The sequence below is a fragment of the Lynx canadensis genome, chromosome D3 (genome assembly GCF_007474595.2).
Source record: "Lynx canadensis isolate LIC74 chromosome D3, mLynCan4.pri.v2, whole genome shotgun sequence".
NCBI lineage: Eukaryota > Metazoa > Chordata > Mammalia > Carnivora > Felidae > Lynx > Lynx canadensis.
Window position 1 is genome coordinate 92,963,303 of NC_044314.2, and position 16,270 is coordinate 92,979,572.

The 16,270-nt window shown below is 64.4% G+C and overlaps 1 protein-coding gene across 1 annotated transcript in view; it reads left to right on the forward strand.

Annotated features, from left to right (window-relative positions):
* FBRSL1 (fibrosin like 1) overlaps positions 1–16,270 on the forward strand; it is a 78,770-nt gene that overhangs the window by 54,798 nt on the left and 7,702 nt on the right. Inside the window, 7 exon segments of the mRNA XM_030335851.1 lie at positions 10,369–10,414; positions 12,933–13,254; positions 13,350–13,570; positions 14,244–14,312; positions 14,483–14,697; positions 15,465–15,515; positions 15,707–15,802. Of these exon segments, the coding sequence (XP_030191711.1) occupies positions 10,369–10,414; positions 12,933–13,254; positions 13,350–13,570; positions 14,244–14,312; positions 14,483–14,697; positions 15,465–15,515; positions 15,707–15,802 (1,020 nt within the window).

Genomic DNA, 16,270 nt, shown 5'->3' on the forward strand with positions numbered 1-16,270 from the left:
CCCCCCCCCCGGGGACCTGTAGCCCCCTAACCCCAGAGGGGAAGGCCTGAAGAGCCAGGCCTCCCTGCCATCTGGTGACAAGGGCAGTGGCCAGTGCAGGAGCGGAGGGGGTGGGGGGACAGTGAACAGCCCCTCTCCCACGGGTCTGGGGCCAGAAGTCCAGAATCCAGGTGTGGGCAGGGCATGTGCACCCTCGGGGCTCCAGGGGAGGGTCCCTCCTGCCTCCTCCGGCCTCGGGGGTCTCCGCTCCACCCTCCCGTCTCTGCCTCCGTCGTCACATGGCTTCTCCTTGTCTCTCCTCTTGGAGGGACAGAGTCCTTGGATTTAGGGCCACCCTGATCCAGAGTTCATCTCGATACCCTTATGTTAATCACCCCTGCAGAGACCCTGATGCCACCGTGGTCACATTCTGAGGCTCTGGGTGGGCGTATCGTGTGGGGCCACTGTCCAGCCAGTGCGGCGGGCTGCCCCGTCCCTCGCGTCCACCTCCTGAACGGCACAAGCCACAGGGCTGCCACGGCCACGGTGTTCGGACGGCGGACGGCCCGGGCCCCCTGCGCCCAGGCCGGGCGCCTTCACAGCCTTGTGGCTCCGGGCAGCATCCCGGAGGCCGTTCTCCCGGTGCTGGCAGGCCCTCCATGGCCTTCCGAGGGCGTTGTCTCGGTTCTTTGAAACGCCGTGTCGCTGGCACCGTCTGGACCCCCCCGTGGCTGTTGGCACTGGACTGGTGGCTCCCGGTCAGTAAGGAGGCAGAGCTCGCTGTCTGAGCGGGGTCTGATTTCAGCCTCTGTCAGCCCGTCGGTGAGATTTGTGGGCTTTTCTCTCCCAACGCCGGACGCCACCCCCGCCCCCAGCGGGGTCTTCCAGTCCTCCCCCAGGGGTTCTCCCGTGCCAGGCCACACTCCCAACATGGCCAGGACGACCAGGGAGGGAGGAGAGGGCACTCAGGCCCGGCCAGCCTGTCCCCCTCCCTGAGACCCCCCCCCCCCCCAGCCAGGGCCCTGTCATTGGTCTCCCTGTCACGGGCCCCACGCCTTTTTATCTGCAGCCTCAGCAGCCACTTACCCCCAGGAGGTGGCCTGGGGGGCGGGGGGAGGGGTGGTGGTGGCTGTCACCTGCACGGGGCTGATGTGGCTCCCAGTGCCCCCTCCAGGAACTGCCTGGAGCTGCCTGTGACGACAGCTGCTTGTTGAACCCGGGGTGAGCCCTGAGGGGGTTACGTCTGATTAGGTCTGGCCGCTGCCTCCCTGCCTCTCCGTCACCTGCCGCTCTGTTTCCTTCTAGGTTTCCCCCCTTGTCAGACCTTTCATGTCGCAGCTGCCTTCCTTCCTAAACCCAGACCTGCCCTGGGTTCTCAGGCCACTTGTACCTCCAGACTGGAGGGGGGGGGGGCGGCGGCTCTCAAGAATAACTCAGTGCCCGAGGCGGCCTGGGGGGCGATGTTTGAAACGAAGACCACATTTTATAGGAAGACAGGCTTCTCCTGGGGCCTGGGGCCTGGGGCCTGGGGCTGTGCTGGGCAGGCCGGACAGAGGAGCGGGGACCTTGTTGAGACCTCAGCAGCGGCCGGATGGCCAGACCCCGGGGCTCCCCCTCGGACAGCACATCTCCCGGCTCTCCTGCCAGTGCCTGAACTGGCCCCACAGTGCCACGTGGTCCCCACCTGCTCTCTGCACCCCCACTGACTCCACCAGCGGTAAGGTGTCCGGCCACCTGGGTCCCTCCGCTGTAGGAGGCACAAGGGCAGAACACACCTCTGGGGGCCCCGAGGGTTCGTGCTCAGACTGCGAGGAGTACCCGACTTGGCATATGTCTGCCTCCAGGAGGGTGGGGCCTGTCCAGGGTCCCGAGGAAATGATGCAGCCGGGGCTCCACGCAGGCCTGTGTGCGCTGTCGTCCCCTCCCCCTCCTGCTTCCACGCAGGCCTCTCTGGGCCTCGGCAGCAAGCCCCTGGTGGACAAGAGTGATGGCAGGGCAGGGCCCCACGCAGGCCCCTGGCCAACCTCGCCCCGCGGAGGTCCACGCTCCTGTCACCACTGCCACCTGTCACCTCTGATGGAACAGTCCCGTCACCACCCACTCCCTTTGGCCGCCATACCACCTGGCTTGTCACAGCAGCTCCCAGCTGGGCTCCTTGCTCCCCCTCCACCCGTCCCCCTCTCCCCCGCTAAAACCTGGAACCACTTCCTCTTGCTCCCTCAAGGCCCTGCCAGGTCGTTCCTGCCTCAGGACCTTAGTACTGGCTGTTAGCTGCCCGAGAAGAGCTCTTCCCCAGGGTTCCCCTCAGCTTGGTCCCCGCATCTCTGCTCAGAGGCCCCTGATTGCAGGGGCTTCCCTGACAGCCACTCGGAGGAGGACACCCATCTATCTCCCCGCCCCGTTTGCCCTTCCTGCCCACCGTGTGTGCATCATCTTGCCTGTTTCCCTGAGCGTTGCCGGCTGCTCCCGCTAGGCTGTAAGCAGGACCCAGGCCTGCCGATGGGCATTTACATGCAGACTTGCGGGGGGCACCAGCTCTCTGTGGCCCAAGGGCCCGTCTTTCTGCATTCCATCCCCTCATCGGGGTCTCGGTCGCAAACCTAAGGGTTTCCTGTGGCTGCAGGGACAACCTACCTGCACTTGGGGGCTGAACACCCCACAGACTGGTTATCTCACAGTTCTGGAAACCAGAACTCCCAACACACGTCACGGGGTTAAGTCAAGGTGTGGCTGGGCTTGTCCCTCCGGCTCCAGGGGAGGATCCCTTCCCTGCCTCTTGTGGCCGAGGATGGCACCCACACTCCCGGCTCCTGGCCCTGCCTCAGTCTTCACAGCCACTGGGGTGGCATCTTCCCATCTCCCTCCACTTGTGAGGACCCTGTGATTACACCGCCACCCCCAAATCATCTGCCCACCTCAAGGTCAGCTGGTTAGCAACCTTAATTGCACCCTGTCACGTGGGTACCTGTTCACAGATTCACGGGGTTAGGGCATGGCATCTCTCAGGGCTCTTTAGCTGCTGAACACGGAGAGGCAAATTGGGACACTCCACTGCCAGAGGCCTTGGAGCCAGGGCTGAGCGGGGGCCCATAACCCTCTGGGGCACGGTGTGGCCGTCGAGAGGCACACAAGCCCGCAGACCCCCACCTGGGAGGCAGAGCCCCGCCCCTGACTCTCCCACCGGGTCTGGCCCCTGCTGCCTTCCCAGAGGAAAAGAATGTCTTGGCTACACCCATGGAAAGCAGACTGCTGGGGTCCAGACCCCAGCTCTGCCCCCGAACAGCAGCATGACTTCGGGTGGGTCACCTCACGTCTCTATCCCGGTTTTCTCATCGGTAAAATGGGGATGACGGGGTGTCCTTAACGGGTATAGGCATGAGGGCCTGGCGATTTCGTAGTTGCGAGGCACTTAGCGCGCTGTCTGACCCGCAGCAGTGTTTGCTGGCTTTATGGCAGGAACCAGCAGGACTTCGGGGGAATGGCGTTAATTTGCGGGGAGAAGGGAATACATGTATTTGGTAAATAATCCAAACAGAACAAAAGGACTTACGGCCCCCACCTGAGTGTCACCGTTAGCCATTTATTCTGTACCCTTGGAGCTTTCCCGCGCCCTATTTAAATGTGCACGCTGTGGATATTTAGCCGCTTCCTGAAAAGAAAGCTCGGGCCCCAGCGCATAGGATCCTGGAGCTGGTGACCGAGGGTGTCTCCCAGTGGCTACGCAGCACTCCCCCTCACGGGACTCAGACGCTGATTCTCACAGCCTGGGCCGGGTGTTTGCGAGTTCTGAGCCGCATCTTGGCGTCCTTGGACGTCCCACCAGAGCTGATCTCCTGGTGCCCCCGAGCGTGTGGGTTTGCGTGGATTCCCTCACAGCGCTCTTCGCGCTGGGAAGCTGTACCCCGCCGGTGCGCCCGGGTCAGGGCCCGCGCCTACTGGGCGTCGCCAGGAGCGGTGGTTCTGCCTTGATCACAGGTGGGCTTCCTCCCACCGAGGGGCCAGGCGGCTCCGGCGGCGCGTGCTGCGCAGCAGACGTTTGCACGTAAAGCAACTGCTTGGATCCTTCCCCGCGGTGCATCCCCGTTTCGCAGGACGGTGAAACCGAGCCCCAGCGACGGCGGGGCTCACGTGGACGGCCGTGCGAGTTGTGTCCTCTTTCCTCGCGGCTCAGTGACTCAGTTTCCCCCTTTGTAAACTGGGCTTAGAAGCCGTGCAAAACTTGCCGCGGGTAGGAGGGGTCGGGCCCATAAAGTGCGCAGCAGAGCGGGCGCGGCGCGCGCCGACCCAGAAGCGGAGAGGGAGCGGCGAGGCCCCGACGGGTCTACGGCCCGGCGCGGGCAGATCCGCGCCTCGGGGCTGGATTAGTCGGGCCTGCCCGAGCCCCGCCCCCGTCCCGCCCCGCCCGCCCGCCCGCGCTCTCGCCGCCGCCTGCGCGCCCGCCAGCAGTGCGCCCGCCGCCGCCGCCAACGCCGCCTTCTCCGGCCCGCGCCGCGCCCGACGGCGCCGGGGGCCCAGCGCGCCCCGAGAGCCGCCCGGAGCGCGCCGAGGCGGCGCGGCGGACATGCGCGTCCCCGGCGCGGGCTCCGGCTAGGCAGGGCGCGCCGGGAGAGGGGCCACCTCGACGGGCAGAGGCGGCGGGGGCCCGCGCTCCGCCGCCCGCGTCCATGCCGCCCGGCTCCGGCTCCGGCCTGAGGACTAGCGGCAGCTGCCAGCACAGCGCTTCTGACCCGGGGCGCCCGCGCGGTGAGTGCGCGCTGGTGGCTCCGGGGAGGGATTCTGGACTTTGGGGGCCAGGGACAGGAGAGCGACCGCCCCCTCTAGAGGCGCGGGGGCCCAAGAGAGGCCCTCGGCGCTCTGCCCACCCCGTCTCTCCCGCGAGCCAGGCGCGCGGAGACCCCGTGTCTGTCCGGCGGCGCCCCCGCGGCCCACGTGGCGGCAGGCGGGCAGGGGGTGCATCCCCGCAGAGGGTCCTGGGCCTTGGCTGGCGGGGGGCTGGTGGGGCCCGCGGCGGAGGCGGGGCCGGGCGTCGTGGGGGACGCGCGCTTTTGTCTGCGCTCCGGCGGGGTCCCGGCCACCCCGGTTCCCGGCGCCCTCCGCGCTCACCTGCCCGGAGTTGGAGTTCTTTGTCTGGGGCGGGGCGCGGCCGGCGGAGGCTGTGCCGCGTGTCTGAGCCGAGGCTGCCCCGCGGGGTCGGGTCCTCGCAGACAAAGCGCGCCGTGACCTCCGCCTGCGGCCGGGATTGTGCACCCAGGGGGAGTTAGTGCCGGGTTTTGACACTCACCCTAACGGGCGTGCCCCCTTCGCCGAGACCCTGAACCTGCAACCCGGAGACCTCCCACCTGTATTGTGGCCCTGAGTGACCCCTTCCTTCCACCCCCACACTGGCTCAGTGCCAGGTTTGGAGAAGATGTGGCTGCCTGGGTCACGTCCCAGTAGATAATCCTTGGGAAGTTATTTGCACGGCTCTGGGGGCTGCCCACCCGCCTCGGGTCAGCCGGCCAGCTCCAGACCCCTCCTCCTGGAAGGGAAGGAACGGAGGGAGTGTGTGCTGGGTGGGATCCGGCAGGAGCGCGCGCCTGTTTGCCTGCCCTGGGAAGGGGGCTGGAACCTGGGCCACGCACGGCCCTGCAGAGGTTGTGAGCGCCCAGCGTGCCTGCCATGTCTGTTTAGAGCCTTCCCAGATGGGCATGGCTGTGCCTGGCCAGATGTCCAGGCCCCTTCCCAGGATCCCTGCAGGGACTCAGTTCCCTCAACTTCCCCCAGCAAACTTTGACTTGGGTCCGTTGTGGCAGTTGGGGGTGTGGGGACCGGATGGACCTAGGACAGCGGCCTCCCTTCCTGCCTCTGCCAGGCTGGCATCCAGGGTTGGGAGTGGTGGGGAAGGCCCTCCCCCCTCCCCCTCGCCTCTGCTCCCCTTGAATTTCCCAGAGCCTGTGCGCCACCTCCTGGCCCTGGGAGTGGGTACTCGAGCCCCAGGCCTTGAACTGAACCTGTGCGGCCTTAAGTGAACTTGCTCTCCTCCACCCCCCCACCCCCACCCCAGGCTGGGACCCCTGGTCAGCCGGCCTGTGCTGGCTCTGGGCACCGCGGAGGGGGCGCCGCTGGAGCCTGAAGAGAGCAGGCCGTGCAGCCAGTTGGGTCCCAGATCAGGGAGGGGGCCCGGGGTGAGGTCTCGGGGCAGACGCTCGAGTGTTGAAGTCTGGGAGTGACTTGTGCTGGCTGACTCGATGATAGAAGGTGCTCTTAGCTTGGTGAGGAATCAGCTTGTGAGCATGTTCCCAAGCCCTGGTAAGGGCCACAGCGGGACGGCTGTGTGGCCCTACAGGACCTCCTCCTTGGGTCGTGGTGAGGTCCGGTTCAGGACGAATGGGGGTCTTTGGGCCGGCCCTGCATCAGGCACCTGGCCTCACGCCTGCATGCGCAGAGGTGGGGCCACACCTGCCATAAGGCGGCCTGGCGTGAGCCGCCCTCGCCCTGGTCCCGGGGCGTCGTCACTTTGCAGCCGTCCCAGGATCCAGGTGGGCTGGGGGCCGGCGCCGCCGGTCTCCTGGGCTGCACTGCCCCCTCCCCACCAGGGCTGACGGCCTGCAGCATCTTGCCCCTGCAGCCCCCCCAGCTGTGGTGGACTCCCCACCCCCATGGGGACGCCTCACCAGGTAGAATGTGCTAGAAAAAGCACACTGGCAAGGAAACAAACTTGGAAGGAGGTCACGGCTATGGTGCCCCCGTGCGTGAGTGCGGCGCGTCCCACCGGGCTGGCAGTGGGTCAGGAGGTCGCACGCGGCCTCCGTGGTCTGGCGGGCCGGGCAGGAAGGACCCTTCCCAGCACTGCTGGCCGCACCCACCTTCCTCGTCTGGGACTCTGCTGCCTTGGGGGCCCACCTGCCAGGGGGCCTTCTCCCTGGCCACCGCGAGCTCCGTGACAGTGCATGGTGTGAGGCGTCCTGGTGCAGGCGCCCAGCTCCTGGCACGCCAGCCTGTGTTGTGGGGGCTGCACTCACCGCTCTCTTTTCTTCCTGGTACCGGGACACGATTAGAAAGGGCTAACCTCCTTCCGGTGTGCTCGTGAAGTGTCGCGCCGACACGTTTCATCTCGCATCTGTCGTTCCGTGTTTCACGTTTACATCCCTGATCAGTCTGGGCGGGGGGGGGGCGCGAGACGGGGGTCTCGGCTTCCCCTTTTCCCAAGCAGCAAGCTCCCGTCACACACCATCCGTTTGAACGACGTGCCCTTTCCCCACAGACGAGCAGCGTCCGGCCTGGGTCCCACATGGGCCTGGGTCTGTTTTGGATTCTTGTCTCTGTTCTGTCCACCAGTGGGCCTATTCTCGGGTCAGTGCCACATCTTGTGACTGTCTGGCACCATAATTCACCTGCCATGAGGTGCTCTTATTTTTTTGAAAAGCTTATTTCTCTTTGGGCGCCCGGATGGCTCAGTCGGTTGAGCGTCCGACTCTTGATTTTGGCTCAGGTCGTGATCTCGCAGTTCGTGAGGTCAGGCCCCGTGTGGGCCTCCAGCAGCACAGAGCCAGCTTGGGATCCTTTCTCTCCCTCTGTCTGCCCCTTCCCCACTTGCACTCTGTCTCTCTCAAAAGAAAAAGAAAAATAAAGAGGGGCGCCTGGGTGGCTCAGTCGGCTGAGCGTCCAACTTTGGCTTGCGGTCCGTGAGTTCAAGCCCCGCATCGGGATCTGTACTGACAGCTCAGAGTCTGGAACCTGCTTCGGATTCTGTGTCTCCCCCTTTCTCTGCCCCTCCCCTGCTCATGCTCTGTCTCTCTCTCAAAAATAAACGTTATAAAAAATGTTTTAAAGTTTATTTCTCTTTAAGAGAGAGAGCACGAGTTGGGGAGGGGGCAGAGAGAGAGGGAGACACAAACCGAAGCAGGCTCCAGGCTCTGAGCTGTCGGCACAGGGCCTGTTGCGGGTCTCAAACCCACACACCGTGAGATCGTGATCTGAGCTGAAGTTGGGTGCGTAACTGATTGAGCCCCGCACGCGCCCCAAAGCACTCCTATTTTAAATGTACAGTTTAATGCACTTTGACAGATACACGTGTTTATGTTTCCACCACCACAGCGAGATAGAGAACGTTTTCATCGGTCCAGAAAGCTCCCTTAGTGGGTTTTTAAATTTTGTGTTTATTACACATAACAAAATTTGGCATCTTCACCATTTTTAAGTGCACAGTTCAGAGGCATTAAAAGCACATTCACGCTGCCGCACGGCCTCCGCCACCGTCCACCTCAGGACTCTCGTCACCTTTAAAGCGGACACTGTCTCTCCTAAACGTTAACTCCCCGGCAACCCCGTTACTCCGTGCGGCTCTGACCCCTCGGATAAGCGGGATCTGGCGTCCTCTGAGCAGATCCCACGGTGTTCGTGCTGGACTGGCCTGTCTCAGCATCGTGTCGTCAGGGTCCATCCATGTTGCTGCACGTGTCAGAACTGCCTGCCTTTTTAGGGCTGGTGCACAAATGGCCCACATTCTGTGTGTCCATACATCTGCTGATGGACACCGGGCCGTTTGTCGGCTGCTGTGAATACTCGTGTGCAAGTATTTGTGAAAGACTCTGCTCTCGGTTTGGGGGAGTACGTATCCAGAAGTGGGATCGCGGTATCCTGTGCTAATTCCGTGCTCCACGTCCCGAGGAGCCTCTGTCCCGTCCTCTGCGGTGGCTGCACCTTTTCCTTTCCCCCCCAGCAGTGTGTGTGCGGGGATCCTGGTTTCTCTACATGCTCCCCGGCACCAGGTGTTCCCTGGTTGTCATAGCGGCTGGCCTCGTGCCCTCCGGTGTCACCGCCCGGCCACACCCACCCACAGCAGCCGGTGGGAGTGCGGCCCGGGGCCTCTGCGCACGCTGGAGAGGCAGTGGTCCTGCAGCCAGGGGGCACGCGGGTTGGGGCGATGGCTGAAGACCTCAAGGTTTCCTTTTGGGCTGATGAAAATGTCCTAAGCCTCACCGAGGGGACGGTGCTGTGAATACACTAAAACCGCTGACTTGTCACCTTTGACAGGTAAATTGTATGGCACGTGAGTTTTAGCTCAGTGAAGCTGTTTCTTAATTTTTAACTCTGAAATCGAGACCCGAGATGAGATCAAGAGGCGGACATTTAACCAACTGAGCCACCCAGACGCGCCACCAGTGAAGCTTTTTTTTAAAAAAGGCGACTAGTGGGGTGCCTGGCTAGCTTGGTTGAAAGAGCATGCGACTCTTGGTGATCTCGGGGTTGTGAATTCGAGTCCCACGTTGGGTGTAGAGAGTACTTCAAAATAAAATCGATAGGGGCGCCTGGGCGGCTCAGTCAGTTAAGCATCTGACTCTTGATTTCGGCTCGGGTCTCGACTTCACGGTTCGGGAGTTTGAGCCCCACGTCAGGCTCTGTGCTGAATCCTGTTTGGGATTCTTTCTCTCTCCCCTCCCCCACTCGCTCTCTCTCAAAATAAATAAATCCATGATTTAAAAAAATAAAATCTGTAAAGAAAGTCAAGTAGCAAAAAAAGGTCTAGTCAGGGCAGTCTTTTTTAAAAAAAAATTTTTTTTTAACGTTTATTTATTTTTGAGACAGAGAGAGACGGAGCATGAGCGGGGGAGGGTCAGAGAGAGGGAGACACAGAATCCGAAACGGGCTCCAGGCTCCGAGCCGTCAGCACAGAGCCCGACGCGGGGCTCGGACTCACGGACCGCGAGATCGTGACCTGGCCGAAGTCGGCCGCTTAACCGACTGAGCCACCCAGGCGCCCCTAGTCAGGGCAGTCTTAATGGAGCTCCTTCCCGTGAGCCGTGGCAAAGTTCTCCACACAGGACCGCGTCCTCACCCCAATATCCTGCAACCCTGCCTGCATGTGGGTGTCTCCCCAGGAGGAGAAGCTCATAGGCGGGGTCCATCAGAAACCACTTGGAGTGGAATGCTCCTCCCTGGACAGCCGATACCTCGTCACAGCCATGGTCCCCAGACCTGCGACTTGGGCCACACTGTGACCGCATCTTGTCCCGCGGCCCGTTCGGTCCCAGGCTCTGCTCCCTCCTCCAGGCCCAGGCCCGGCGGAGTCATCGGGTTCCCGGGTCTAACACTGCCGAGAGACACCCAGGTCCCAGGTCCCAGGTCCCAGCCCCCCGCTGGCAGGGCCACCCTGAGCCCCCACGTCTCTGCTGAGCAGGGCGTCCTTGGCTCACAGGCTGAGTGACCTGTGTGCCCACTTGCTCAAAGCTGGGCCTGGGCATCCTCGCCCTCCTACCTGGAAGCTGTGGGCACAGGAGGACGCGTTCTTCCCAGCCCTCGCAGGCACAAAACCTGCCCAGACCTGTTTCCTGGGGGCAGGGGTAGGAGCCTAGTTCACCCCAGGCCCTCAGTCCCCTCTAGTTTCTGATCCTCCTCTCTGTCTTCCAGGCATCTGTGGGCTCCGAGAAGCTCTTTGCCCCAGCAGCCGATAAAGGTAAGCACGTTCCTCAGCTTCACCTCCCGGCCTCTAGGAAGGGACAGGACACACTCCTGAAGTCCTCATTGGAGGGGGCAGTGGGCCCCTCAGGGCAAGAGAGTGGGCTCCAGGTTAGGCGCTATTGTGGGTCGGATTCTGGGGATGCAGAGCCTGAGGCAGGAGTTAGGTGCTATGATTTACAGCCCCCCAGCGAAAGCCACAGGGAAAGCAGAAGTCAGGATCGGGGCCAGCACTGGAAGAGTGGTTCCCAAAGTGGGGTTCCTGCCCTTTCCCCGGGACTGTTAGTAGTGCACGTTCCCAGACCCTCCCCCAGGCTCATGGGGTCAGGTGTTCTGGGGACAACTGGCAGGTCATGGTTTGGGGCCTGCTGAGGCACCCCTGCCACAGTGTAGGCTGGCCACCAGCGCCACCACTGTGTACGTGACTCACACTGACATGAAGTGACTAGATTCCCTGCACAGCAGCCCTTCCTCTGGCCGGTAGCCCCCATGCGGGTGGCACAGGTGCACAGCATTTCATGGTGCCCCAAAGCTGTCCTGGGCAGCACTGCTCCGGACAGTGAACGCCCCAGCATCCAGCCATTCAAGGCCAGGAGAGGCCTGTGTAATCCAGCCTGCCAGTACCAGCTGTGGCCCAGGGGGGATCACTGGACCCAGCACGGAGAGGGGGCCCTTTTGCTTGGAAGACTGCCTCCAGATGTGACTGCACAGGACGGGCTTTGCGGCACATGCAGACGGGCGTCCTCAGCAACAGGTCCCATGCAGCACGGCACAGCCTCCACGTGCTTTCAAGTGGAGAAGGCTCGTCCTCGAGTCAGAGCATTTCAGCCAAGCATCCAGGGTCGGGGATGCCAGACAGGTCCAGGGAGAGAAAGGCACTCTGCTGGCATTTCACACGGGGGGGTAACACAGAACTGTCTCCTTTTCAACAAACGATCACAAACTGGGCGGCTCAAGATGGACAGACACTTACCCTCTCAACAGGTTTGGAGACCAGAAGTCTGAGGTGAAGGTGTTGGCAAGGCCACACTCTGAAAACTCTGAGGTTCCTTCCTGCCTCTTCGACTTCTGGGGGTCCTCTGGTCTTGAGGCCGTATCCCTCCCACCTCCCTGGCTGCCGCCTCCTTTTCTCTTACAAGGGCACTCATCCCTGGATTTAGAGCCCACCCCATTCCAGACTGATGTCATCTCAGAATTCTTAGCTTGGTGACATCTGCAAAGACCCTTTTTCCAAATTCAGTCACATCAACAGGTAGTAGGGATTACAGCTTGGACACAGCTTTTTGGCACAGTTCAGCCCACTGCCAGGTCCCTCACTGCTGCAGGCAGAGCTCAGGAAACCAGTCGAGGCCTTGAGGGGCCTCGGCAGGTGCACACCAGGGGTGATCAAGAGTTGCTCATGCTTTCCCAGTGAGGGGAGAGGCTCCAGGAGGGCCAGAGGGTTGGGGCCACCAGTCTGCATGGCCCACACCTGCCTCTTCGGTGGCTGCTCTCACTGTGCAAGGGGCCGGCCCCCGCAGGCTGTTGTGCGTGGGCAGAGGCCGTGCCGTGACCCATGGGGCTGAAGCCAGCAGTGCTCCCTCCCCGTTTTCATGGCAGTGCTAGCGGCGGTGGCCTCCCCCTGGTTCTGCCCCTGAGCAAACATGAGGTGGTGGCTCCGGAGGGAGATGCAGGAGGAGCCATTTCCTGCTGCCGCCTGTTTCTGCCGGGGAAGAGACTTCCCAGCAGTTCCAGCAGAGTCCTCGGGTCTTGCTGCTGGCCTGGGTCCCACAGCCTTGTGGCTGCAGGGGGGATGGGCCCCTGGAGGTCGTGAGGTCCGCCAGCAGCCCAAACAGGGTGACCACACTCAGCGACCTGATTTCCACTCCTGGGAAACTGGGCTGCCATCCCCTCGAGGCAGAGCCTCCTCTGGCCTGGACACATGCCCTCTGCCTAACCTGCTTAGGGTATTTCTTAACCTACTGGGCCCCCGGGGCATGTAACCTGAGACACTGCCTGTAAAGGAGGGTTTGGAGTGAGTAGGCGGCAGTTCAAGGTCATGAGCACACCTGAGCACAAACGCTGGGTTCCCAGGGAGCGGACTCAGGTGGACCTGCCCGGGTAGGTGATGAGGGACAGCGGATGTTTGGGGAGGGGGGGGGGGGTGCAGCAGCTTCCTCCCCCCAGGTCATGGGCCTAGAGAGGGCTCAGGCTATGGGTCACCCGGGTGGTTCCAGAAAAAAGGCCACTAGCATGCGTGTCGCTCGGTCGCAGGGGCAACAAGTGAAGGTGCAGCCGAGGCAGGAAGCACAGGTTCGGGGCCGGAGCTCTGCTGGGGCCGATCCTGTGCTGCCCTTCGTCTCCCTTCCGTGAAGTGGGGTCGTGAGGCCCGCGCAGGGATTGCTGCGGGCCCTCTGCGCGGGCAGCCCTCCTCCTCCCCAGCTCCCCAGCCGCAGCCGCAGCCCCAGCCCCGCGCGCCGGGGCGAGGGCAGGACCTCGCCGCGTGGGCCCAGCTCACTCCGCCCTCTCTCCCGCAGGCCCCGCGCTGGGCGAGGAGGCCGAGGCCAAGGCCGGGGCGCCGCCCAAGGTCTCAGGCCTGGAGCGCAGCCGTGAGCTGAGCGCGGAGCCGCCGCCCTTCCTGCCTGCCGTGCGCAGCCCCGCACCCCGCGCCGGCCCCGCGCCGGACGCCCCGGCCAGCCCGCCGGTCAAGAAGGAAGCCCCCGCCCTGCCCCGCCTCACCCCGCAGCCGCCGCCAGCGCCCCCGCAGCCCCGCGCCCCGCTCCCGACGCACGTGCCTCTGCCCCTGGGCGCCTTCGCGGGCCCCGGCCAGGCCGCGCACAACGGCCTGCACAGCCTCAGGTGGGCGGGGGCGGGGGCGGGGGCGGGGGCGGGCCGGGGGCGGGGTCGCGCGGCCCCCGCGCGCGGCCACTGAGCCCTCGTCCCCGTCCCCGCAGCAGGAGCAGCAGCGCCAGCAGCAGCGCCAGCCTCGGGCTCGCGAAGCACGCGTCCCTGTCGCCTCTCGGGCCGGGCCCCCACCTGTCTACCTCACACTTGGCGCTCCGCTCGCAGGCCCAGCACCAGCACCACGCGGCGGCCATGTTCGCCGCCCCCCCGACACTGCCCCCGCCCCCGGCGCTGCCGGCCAACAGCCTGGTCATCCCAGGACACCCTGCCGGTAGGTGCTGGCCGGGGCCGGGGTCGCTGTCCCCCTCCACTCTGATCCTGGCCTCGGGGCAGGTGGGGGGAGGCCCCGCCCCGCACCTGCTGAAGGACCCCATGGACAGATGGCAGGGCTCTGGGCCCCGCGGGCTGCCTTTCCCAAGGGGGCCCCACCGCCCAGTACAGACGCGGCGTCCTGCCTGCACCTGGGTCGTGCACGCGGCCACACCGGAGCCCCCGGCTCCGCCCCGAGCCCTGGCCAGGCCCGGTCAAGGGGAGGGGCGCCTGGAGCTGCTCCACTGCCAATAGAGACTTCCAGGACCTGCTCGTCCCTCGTGTGGCAGGGTCTGGGGGGGGGGGGGGCGTGTAGAGCGCGTCCTGGAGTAGGAGGGTCTCCAGGTGAACCGCGGCCTTCTGGCCTCTCTCTCCCCGTTTGGTTCCGGCAGGGCGCCCCTTCAAGGCGGAACCTTGGGTCATTGAAGACTTCTTTTCCCATGGGTCTTGTTTCCAAGTTCTTTTTATGATTCTGAGCGGCCCAACTCAGGTCTGGGGCAGCTCCGTGCCCTGGAATGGGACCAGGATGCTGGGCTGGGGGGTGGGGGTGGGGGTGGGGGCGGCGGGGCAGGGCTCCCCTGTGGCCGGCTCTGGGGGCCCCCCCGGCGGCTCACGGTGTTCTTTCTTGCCTTTAGATGCCAGCCTGTTGATCTCATTCAGCCAGCCAATCATGTATTGCCAGCCTCATTCGGGGATTCTGATTGGTACTTGGTCACAGGCACCTCTCTTACCTCCACCCTGGGGCCCGCACCTAGCGAGCGGCCACCACGGCTTGGCCTGCCGAAACCGGGAGTGCCAGGTGACTATCCGCCTCGCCCCGCCGGGAGCCCGCGGCCGACGTGCCTCTCCGTCTCTCTCTCTTTTTCTCTTGTAGATCACGAGCTGCTCAGGCAAGAGCTGAACGCGCGTTTTCTGGTCCAGAGCGCTGAGCGGCCCGGCGCCCCCCTGGGCCCGGGGGCTCTGCTGCGGGCGGAGTTCCACCAGCACCAACACACACACCAGCACACACACCAGCACCAACACACATTTGCCCCCTTCCCCGCGGGGCTGCCCCCGACGCCGCTCCTGCAGCCCGCCGCACCCCCGCCGGTGCGTAGGCCCCCCCCCCCCCCCGCGCGGGCGGGCGGGCGGGGGCGGCCCGGGCGGCGGGACACACAGCAGGCACACGCAGACGCTCTCCGCACGCACGCAGGCCGACGCCGGCCCTTGCCGTCCATCTGTCCCTCTGGCCCCCCTCTGGGTGACGTCATGTCATGAGGTTCCCTGTCCTGGGCTTGGGCGGGTGCCCCACATCCACACAGGTGACGTGGCCTTGGGGCCAGTTGTGCCCACGCAGGGTCTGCAAGTCTCAGTTTGCAGCAGGTCCAGAGACTGAGGGCTGAGGGGCCGGGGAACCAGGATGCCCTCCCGTGGGGCCTGGGGCTTCCTCTCTTGAGCCAGCTGCTGTGTGGGGCAGAGTCTACCCCCACCAGGCTCTGCTGGGGGCCTGGGGGCGTCTCACTGCTTGACCACTGGCCCTGCCCCCCCCCCCCCGACCCCCGTCATGGCTGCGGCACCTCCTGGGCTTCAGGAATAGATTCAGACTGGCCAGACTGGCCAGTTTGCAACTCCCACAGTGGGACCATTAGAACAGGGGCCCCTTACTTAGATCCACCCGGTTTGAGAACCTGAGCCCAAGAGGCCGGTTCAAGGCCGTTGGAAATGCCCTCAGGGAGACAGCTGGCCGCAGACTACCAGCTGCAGGAGGCAGGACAGCCATCCGGGCCACTGCCTGGCCAACGGGGGCGCGGGTGCTGGGCCCCGTGGAGGGTGTGGGCAGGCTCGGGAGGCCTCACGTCCACCTCTTTCCCTTCCAGTTTGACAAATACGCGCCCAAGCTGGACAGCCCCTACTTCCGACATTCCAACGTGAGTGTCCTTCGTGGTCACTGCACTGGTCCGTGGGCTGGAGGGGGCGGGCGAAGGGTGGAGCCACGCCTACCCAGAGGCCTTGTCAGGGCACCTTCTGCCGGGTGCAGGGGGCCGGGCCCCACAGCCCCCACCCGGGATGTCCGTGCTCCTAGCGGGGCCCCCGGAACGCTCCCGTCTTTCTCTTGCAGTTTTTCCCATCCTTCTCTTCTGCCATCCCCGGACTGCCCACCCTGCTCCCACACCCAGGCCCCTTTGGGTCCCTACAGGGTGCTTTTCAGCCCAAGGTACCAGCTGCTCCTGGGGTGGGACAGGGTTCAGGGCACAGTGGGAGGCCCCGCCACGCAGTCACATGCTGCGATCCTAGTGTGGGGGTGAGCCAGCGTTCCGGGTGGGATGCGTCTGTGCAGCCCTGCGGCGGGACCCCCGGTCTAGACGGCAGCAGGGTGGGGCACCAGGGGACGGCGGGAACCATGCTTCACGCATGCTTACTCCTCAGCTGGGCATGCTCAAGGTCAGGGTGAGGAGGACCGTGAGGTGAGGTCGTGTGGGGTGGCCGCTACGGGGCTGTCTGTGCCACAGGAGGCCCCGGGCAGGACTGGGCTCGCTTCTCTGACCCTCCCTGAAGCCGGGCTGTTTCAGCCCCCCAACCCAGGCATGGCTGTGTCGGGATCCCCTTCCCACCTTTGCAGAAGCCCTTGGGCTGAGGATGTAGGAACCCAGGCCTCCCCTTGTGGGGTGGGGGGGGGGGGGCA